At 44.1% G+C, this 8,537-nt stretch overlaps 3 protein-coding genes and 1 non-coding gene across 4 annotated transcripts; 2 read left to right on the top strand and 2 right to left on the bottom strand.

The window, feature by feature from the left end:
* Positions 1-70: 70 nt before the first annotated feature.
* Positions 71-142, top strand: Trnaq-uug. Its single transcript has one exon. It is a non-coding gene; the product is annotated as a tRNA-Gln (tRNA).
* Positions 143-1,527: 1,385 nt separating this feature from the next.
* LOC6558404 (2-amino-3-ketobutyrate coenzyme A ligase, mitochondrial) lies at positions 1,528-3,201 on the top strand. Its single transcript, XM_001984273.3, has 4 exons — positions 1,528-1,674; positions 1,762-1,964; positions 2,028-2,889; positions 2,947-3,201. The coding sequence occupies exons 1-4, from the start codon at positions 1,635-1,637 to the stop codon at positions 3,102-3,104; spliced, it is 1,263 nt and encodes a 420-aa protein (XP_001984309.1). The 5' UTR covers positions 1,528-1,634; the 3' UTR covers positions 3,105-3,201.
* Positions 3,202-3,203: 2 nt separating this feature from the next.
* On the bottom strand, positions 3,204-6,537 carry LOC6558214 (kinesin-like protein Klp68D). The gene is made up of 3 exons (XM_001984274.2): positions 6,452-6,537; positions 5,483-6,275; positions 3,204-5,412 (listed from the first exon to the last, which is right to left on the bottom strand). Exons 2-3 carry the CDS (start codon positions 6,145-6,147, stop codon positions 3,687-3,689), a joined length of 2,391 nt encoding a protein of 796 aa, XP_001984310.1. The 5' UTR covers positions 6,148-6,275; positions 6,452-6,537; the 3' UTR covers positions 3,204-3,686.
* Positions 6,538-6,647: 110 nt separating this feature from the next.
* LOC6558194 (spliceosome-associated protein CWC27 homolog) lies at positions 6,648-8,456 on the bottom strand. The gene is made up of 4 exons (XM_001984275.3): positions 7,782-8,456; positions 7,350-7,727; positions 7,081-7,290; positions 6,648-7,004 (listed from the first exon to the last, which is right to left on the bottom strand). Exons 1-4 carry the CDS (start codon positions 8,369-8,371, stop codon positions 6,683-6,685), a joined length of 1,500 nt encoding a protein of 499 aa, XP_001984311.1. The 5' UTR covers positions 8,372-8,456; the 3' UTR covers positions 6,648-6,682.
* Positions 8,457-8,537: the final 81 nt, after the last annotated feature.

Here is an 8,537-nt window from a genome sequence, read left to right as displayed (position 1 = left end):
CTGATGTAAAAGTTGCCAAGCATAGATGTGTTCGTAAATATTTGTTGCTGAATTCGGGCGAAAAATGTGAGGTTCTATGGTGTAATGGTTAGCACTCTGGACTTTGAATCCAGCGATCCGAGTTCAAATCTCGGTAGAACCTGTTGTTCATTTACTTTTTACTTTATCTATTTATTTTGAATATTTTTGTTAACAACTAAATTAAAAATAAAACTGCATATTCTTAAGAAATATATATATTTAAATCGAAATGGAAATTAATTTGCTAACATCTAAATTTTAAACCGTAGTTCAAAACATTTATATTTTTATTACTCGTTTTGTATATGTCTCGTTTAACATTTTATTCAGATGCTTTCCATTTCTCTACTGGCTGAGAAGTGAATATCAAAATTTATATGGTTATATTTTATATTTGACATGTATGTCTACGGTATAATGGAGTCTAACTCAGTTAAAAAATTGTTGTACAAAGTAAGGACATACGGACAGACGTAGATGGCTTCAGTGATTGTGATACTGATCAAGCATAAATATATTTTCAAGGTCGGGAAAGTTACAATGTGTTACGCGTGTCATGAAAAAATTAGAATACCCTCTACAAGGGTATATATTTATGCTAAATCGATAGTGATCACAGTGATCAAGAATACTTACACATGTACATATTTATTCAATACTATTATGTATGCTTGCAAGATATTGGTGGTAGAGTGAAACACACACACATTTCAGCATTTGAAATTTGCTTATCAGCTTAGTTTACTATTGAACTCAGATGAGTTCTTCAACTCACACTAATTTAAATCAAATGCACATTTAAATCGAATGTATATAAATACATTTTTGCTTATTTGCAAAAGTATATTGTGGATTGTATGTTTGTATAAGTATGCATGTGTAGAAGAACGTGAAACTTGAACATATTAAAGAAAATAAATAATTGACAGCGACCTTGTCAGTAATTTATACAATTAGCCGTAGGAAAGATTATTGACATGAACACCACAACAAATTTACAGATATATATAATGGGTTTACGATTTTCATTTCAATTCTTTTTGGTTATATAAATCAATTATCTCTGCAAATAAAATCAATAAATATGTTTTTTAATATGTAATAAACACTATAGCAACTATTTGCTGAACACAAATTGAAATTGCATTTTTTCTTAACTGCATTTAAAAACACTTGGAACAAATTTGTAAATAGAAAGCAATAATGGATATTGTGGGATCATTCTCTGAGTGTAGCACATGAAACAACAAAATACAGAAAATATCCAACAGCATACTATGACAGCCATGACAACGAAAATGAAAGCAAATTAAATTAACTGAATAAAAAGCATTTATGTGCAGATGTATGTTTGTATGTAGTTATGAGTACTACATACATACACATGAATGAAGTTTAGTGCGGTCTATGTATTTATAAATAAAAACAAGAAACAACCGATACAAAATTGTTGCTATTGCTGCTGCCATATTTTAGGGGACCTGGCACCGTTGTCGTTGACATTGCTGCGTTCGTTGACGCTGAGATTTGCGTTTTTTTTCCGTTCAGTTCCATTCGAGACGTTGAGTGGACAGGTTCACATAGATACACACATATTGAGTATACGCCGCATCATGTCCACTTTGTCAAAAGTAATATCACTACGCGGCTGCGGTAAGTTTTTCTTTGCCAATTGCGTATTGTTGTCGAGAATTGCTGATACTTGCGTTGACTTTATGTAATATTTTTGAATGCGCATAGCTGGGGAGCAAGTGCGTCATTATAGCGCCGCTGCGCAGACCCAGCTGCGTGAGCTGCTAAGCAAACAACTGAGTGGTATCAAGGAGGCGGGGACTTTTAAGGCGGAGCGCATCATAACCTCATCGCAGAGCACACAGATAACGGTGCAGGGCAGCGATCGCCAGATTCTGAATTTTTGTGCCAATAACTATCTGGGGCTGGCGGTTAGTTTGTGTGCCAGATTTTATTGACAACCCATTTAATCTATTATTTAATTCTCACATCAGAACAATCCGGAGATTGTGCAGTACAGTCAACAGCTGCTGAATAAATATGGTGCTGGATTGAGCTCGGTGCGATTCATTTGTGGCACTCAGGACATCCACAAGAAGCTGGAGCAGAAGATTGCGCAATTTCATGGACGCGAGGATACGATCTTGTATGCGTCGTGCTTTGACGCCAATGCGGGCATTTTTGAGGCAATACTCACGCCCGAGGATGCCGTCTTCTCCGATGAGCTGAACCATGCGTCTATCATCGATGGCATCCGGTTGTGCAAGGCGAAGAAGCAGCGCTACAAGCATCGCGATCTGACTGATTTGGAGCAGCAGCTGCGGTCGAGCGATGCCCGTCTCAAGCTGATTGCCACCGATGGTGTCTTCTCCATGGATGGCAATATAGCGCCGTTGGCTCGCATTGTCGAGCTGGCCAAGAAATATGATGCACTCGTGTTTGTTGATGAGTGCCATGCGACAGGCTTCTTTGGTGCCACTGGACGCGGCACCGAGGAGTATGCCAATGTCATGGGCGAGGTGGATATTATCAACTCGACGCTAGGCAAAGCACTGGGTGGCGCCTCTGGTGGATATACAACTGGCCCCACCGAGCTAATCTCATTTCTGCGCCAGAAATCGCGTCCATATCTCTTCTCCAACACACTGCCGCCGGCTGTAGTAGCCGTCGGCCTCAAGGTCATGGACATGCTGCTCAGCTCCAGTGAACTCTGTCAGCGTGTCCAGAGCAACACGCAACGCTTCCGCGATGCCATGACAAAGGCGGGATTCAACATTGCTGGCGAGAATCATCCCATCTGTCCGGTCATGTTGGGCGATGCCCGTCTGGCCTCCACCTTTGCCGATCAAATGCTAAGTAAGTGCTAAATACGCATCTGGACTACATATACAGTTGCCACTTTATTTATTGCAGCACGTGGCATTTATGTCATTGGATTCAGCTATCCAGTGGTGCCGCAGGGCAAGGCACGCATTCGCGTTCAAATCTCCGCCGCTCACACAGAGGCGGAAATTGATCGAGCTATTGAAGCCTTCATTGAGGTTGGTCGCTCACTCAAGGTCATCCAGTAATGGGTGGGATCTGTACATTTGTCTGCTGCACTTATAATTGAACCAACAACTTAGTTCACATTTAAAAAACCAATAACCAAATCTGATAAAAATATTATATTTGTTTTGAGTTGCTTTTTATTTGGTTTACCTGATTAACTAAGCTGCTTGTACTAAGTATAATTATAAACAATTTAAAAGTACACGTTAAACTTAAGATTAAATTGCACATAAATGAATGACTTGGCCACAGTGGGGCAAAATTCAGACGATGCGCCCCAGCCGTGCACACGAAAGCAATAACAAACTAAATACGAGAATAACCAAAAAACGATAATTAAAAAGTAAACATAAATAGAATAAACAAGAATACAAAAATGCAAAATACTTTTACAAAGCGAGAATTGTGCGAAGATTGGGCTAAGGAGTTAGCAAAGAGTGCGGAACTGGAACAAGGATTCGATTTGCCAAAAACAGACATTTGACATTTGTGACTGACTATATGAGAGCTTTGGTTAGTGAACGTGTGAATGTGTGTGTGTTGTGTTGTTGTGACTGGCAACTGACTGAGATGAGTTGGTTTTGAGTACTTTCCTACTACAACTACTTGTTGACCAGGCCACGTGCCTTGGGATAAGCCGAGGCAGGCTTTTTGGGCTGCAAACGGCCTGTGGGCGGTCGTCGATTAGAGTCGAGCGCTGATCCCGGACTGGGCAGGCCACTGCGTGTGGACTTGACGTGACGCACATTGGACGCGCCACCTGGACCGGTTGCATTTACAGTTGCACTAGCAGCAGCAGCTGCAGCAGTCGCAGCAGCAGATGGCAATGTACCTGCATTGGCATTGCCATTGATGATATTTTCGAGACGATGGCGCAGCGAATTGGTGTGAGAGTCCACAATGTCAATGTCGTCGCCGGTCTGCATGGCCTGGGCGAGGACCGCTTGCAACGAGGCAGACACCTTGGGCGTGCGATACTCTTGGGTGGTGCGACAGGGCATCTCCAGCTCATAGCTGACAATGTTCTCGCTCTTAAAGCGCAGCGCACTGGGCGCACTCGATTTAGCCTCCTGCAGTGCATACTCTGAGGTGGGTCGTCGTCGTAGCGGATGCGAGACGGGACGCTTGCTACTGAATTTACCATCCACGGTCAGTGGCATCGGCAATGGGGCGAATTTCCATTCCTCCTGCTCCTCGTCGTATTTGGCCTGAGTGTACAGGCGCTGCTTCACCTCGACGGGCACAAAATTGTCAATGATCAGCAGCTGGCGCTTCAGCTCCTTGACCAGCTCGTTCTGTGCCATCTCCAGTTCGCGCAGATCCTGGTTGTGATCGTGCTTGCAGTCGTTCAGCTCCTGCTGAAGCGCCAGATACTTGGCGTAGCATTTGGATAGCTTGCGCTTCTTCAGCTCCACCTCCTGCTCCAGCGAAACGTTGCGCTCCCTTATCTCCAGTGTCGTCTCCTCTTGCAGTTCCAGCTGCTGTTGTATTTCAATTTCACGCTTCTTGCGCTCAGCAATCTCCACCAGCTTCTTTTCCAGCTCGATCTGGCGTTCGCTGTACGTGTCCAGCAGATTCTTACCGCCGCGCACCAGCTGACCCTCGAGCTCAGCCAGCTTGGCCGCCAGTTTGGCGTTCTCCACACGCTCGCGTTCCAATTGCTCATTGGACTTGGCCACCTCCGCCTCGTTCTCCTTGTCCGACTCGGGCTCCGAAGCATCAGCTTCACTCTCCGCCTCCTCTTCTACGTGCAGTTGCTGTTCCTGAACCGCACTATCCGTTAAAGCGCGACGCGGCTGTTCCCGCTTTGGCTTCTTGACGCGCTTCTTCGCCGCCGCTGCTAGTTTCTCGGTGCGTTGTTGTTGTTGCGGCGCAATGAGACGCTTGAGTCGCTCAATTTCTGCCTGGTACTCCTTGAGTTTGGCATCCTGCGGATCCTCGTTCTTAATGGGCTGATTCTGGATGTTCTTGGCCCGCTGTGCATAGCGCAGTGTCGTTAGCGTCTCGTTGTAATTGTAATTCGATGGTCCAATGTTGGCAATCATGATCGTCTTTGAGTTGCCGCCCAGTGAGTCCTGTAGCAGGCGCGTCAGCTTTGAATCACGATACGGTACATGGGGCGAGTTCTCTGCCAACGCTGAGATTACATTGCCCAGCGATGAGAGCGCCAAATTGATTTTGCTGGCCTCCTTGAGGCGTTCCGCCGAAGCGCCTGTCTTCGACTGTCGCTCACTGCCAGCCAAATCAATGAGATTCAGCTTGCCCACCTTGATCGTGTTCGTCTCCGTGTCGCACATCTCGATCTTGATCATAAATATGGCATGCGAACTGCAAAAAAAATATATAGATATTAATCTGTAAGCAGCAATCTTTAGCTGAAGCTGACAGAAGAACTTACCGGGAACTGTGCTCGTTCATGTTGGTGAAGCCGACAGTGCGATTCTTGTTGCCCAGCTTCATTACGTGGAACATGTCGTCGACACTCTTGCAGTTGATGGCATGCAGATTGGGCACATAGACGCCGGAGCCGCGTTCACGCACCTCCAGATGCTTGGAATTGGGTTTGAGTAGATCGCGCAGCTCCTCCATGTAGATCTCCAGATACGAGACGTCAACCAAAAACTGAAAGTTCTCGGTGCGATTGATGTGCAGCCAGATTTGCTCAAATGTACGCGGTATAATGCCAATCAAATCATCATTGCCACGCACACCCTCCATCGTAAACGTTTTGCCCGTGCCCGTCTGACCATACGCAAAGATACAGCCATTAAAACCCTCCAGCACGGAGCTGACCAGTGGAAAGACGACCTCATGGTAAAGCGTTGTCTGTGACGCATTCGCATCGTATGCGGCATCATAGGTGAACACCTTGCGCTGCTCCTTGTTCGCATCTACCAGATTCTGTAGCTCGACGACACCGCGATTCGGATAGACATTGACAACCTCCGGCGAGCCTTCGGTGCGCTCCCGATTGCTCATCGGACGACATCGCACCACGACCTGAACGCACTCATTCGGTGTCTGACTGTTCGCTGTGCCTGGGCGTTTGCTTTTCGCACTCATTTTGCTGGATGTGGCTGTTTTGAGGCCGGTGACTAAAGCAGCCTTGCCTTTGTCCCCCTTTTCAGCCCCACGCTCGCTCGGTGTGGTGTGTGTGTGTGTGTCTGCTTTGTGTGTATGTTTGGCTGTAGCTGTGACGACAACGGCATCGAAAACAAATGTCAAATAAAATCAATAATTTGATAATGACGCAAAATGTTGGCTGGATTTGTGGCGTTATTTTGACTTGATTTCTCTGTACAAATTACGTCACTTTGTGAGCCAATTTTTTTTGCACAATTTGAAGTGGAGTGTTTGCAATAATTACCTGTATTATTAAGCCAAATTACTTCACCTTGAGTACCTTTTTGTTTTTTCTTGTTCAGCTGCTACCGCTAGCAAATCTATCGATGGTAATCCGATTATTCGATACGGCCTCATTTTAAATAATCGAAAATACCGAATTTTTCGGCAAATCGATAAAAAATACTAAAAAGTTATAGATAAGCGAATCGCATTTGAAATTTAGCTAGCAAACAATTAAATGAACTTTATTAAATCAATAATTTCGCCTAGCAGATTTTGATGATTTGGATTTACTGTGTTCAGCGGTGCCCCGCTTGCGTTTATTAAGTGGATTACGCGGATCGTAGACATCATACCAGTCATCGCTCTTGGTGGACGCATCCTTGGCTAAAACCGGCACATTGCTGTTAAAGTTGAGAGTGTGCGCCAACCAGTCATCGCCAGTGATTTCCTTTTCCACCGTACTCTCGTCCAACTGTTTGGATTCCGCCTCGACATCGTCAGAGCTTGATTTATATTTGAGATTACCCAATTTAGATTTGAACTTGGACAACAAATTCAATGTAAACTCCTCTCTGATTCAAATAAATAATGTAATTAATATGTATATAAATTTATATACGATCGTAAGTTGATAACTAAAGTATTCACCTTCCTTGTCCCTTAAGATTAGACTTTGTCTTTGCAGTATACTTTTGTTTTTCTTGAATGAAATCATTAATGTAATGATTTTCACTGGCTCCCTTTATGTCATCCGTCTTGGAGCTTTTTTCGGTCTCTTGTGTTAGTTGTTTTTCCTTGGTGACTTTATCCATTTGATATTGACGCTTCAGAGATTCGATTTCATCCCGTATCTTTGACCTAGAGAAGAAATGCAATTCAATTAAAACAGCTTTTTAGTACAAATATAAAACACATACTTTTCTTTGGACCTTTGCAAACTTTGCTCTTGCTCCCGAGTCATCAGAACATCACCTTCATCATCATCATTGTCCTCTGATTCAATTTTTATCTCTGCACGCTTGGACAGTTTTGTTGTTGCTTTGGCCAGTTTACTTTTAACGAGATCAGAACATTTGTTTGTCGATCTGGCGACAAACTCTTTGCAGTCATCCGATAAATGCTCCTCGCTCGGAGCTCGTTCTGTTTTGGGCACCTTGATGGGTTCCTTACTTAGCTTTGGGTCATCGGTTGCATCATGCAAGGATTTTGCTTTACCAGCATTCTGTTTGACAAATATGCTAGTTTCCTGTTCGTCTCCCTCGGCCTCTTCTCCAAAGGAAAGCAATCCAAAGTTTCTACAGAAAAAATGTTAATTTTAATTTAAAAATTAAAACAAATTTGACACTTACTTGACGCCTTGCTTTTCCTTTTTGCTCTTTTTTGTTTTGGAGACTGGTTTGGGCAGGGATCGCGGCACAATATCATTGTAGGGATTCGTGAGCACCTCAGCAGAAATGATGCGATGCGCATACATGGGCCGCTCCTGGTAATCCACGATGCTCTCCTCCAATTTGAGCATATTGAAAACTGTATCGCCGGTGACCTTGCCAAAGAGCGTATTTTTGTTTTCCAATTCGGGCGTTGCCGCAAACGTGAAGAAAAATTGCGATGCGTTGTCATCCTTGCCAGAGTTCGCCATGCCAACCAAACCGCGGCGCGAGTAGCGCAATCGTGAATGAAATTCATCCTTGAACGGGTGGCCGTAGATCGATTCACCGCCAGTGCCATCACCATTTGGATCTCCACCCTGGACAATGAATCCTTTCACTAGCCGGTGAAATGTGGTTCCATTGTAGTAGCCCTCCAGGCAGAGCTGGACAAAGTTGCGACACGCCTTTGGGCACTCTCTCGCCCATAATTCGATATCGATGTCGCCCACAGTCGTTTTCAACAGTACTTTGCCCGATGTTGGCGGCTCTTGGATGTAAATATTGCTCATTTTCAGGCAAATAAACAATTAAGCATCTATTTGTCCGATGATGGTTGGCAACTCGCAAGCAGACAGTCAGGCCTGGCAAATCGATACATCGATAGGCATTTTATATGCATAACTTGATATTGCAGTGTGTACACATAAGCGGGAATAGAAATGTATCAAAAAATGG

This window comes from Drosophila grimshawi, unplaced genomic scaffold, assembly GCF_018153295.1.
Source record: "Drosophila grimshawi isolate 15287-2541.00 unplaced genomic scaffold, ASM1815329v1 contig_44, whole genome shotgun sequence".
Lineage (NCBI taxonomy): Eukaryota > Metazoa > Arthropoda > Insecta > Diptera > Drosophilidae > Drosophila > Drosophila grimshawi.
The sequence above is the reverse complement of the archived record's forward strand: the minus strand, read 5'-3'. Positions and strand labels throughout refer to the sequence as shown.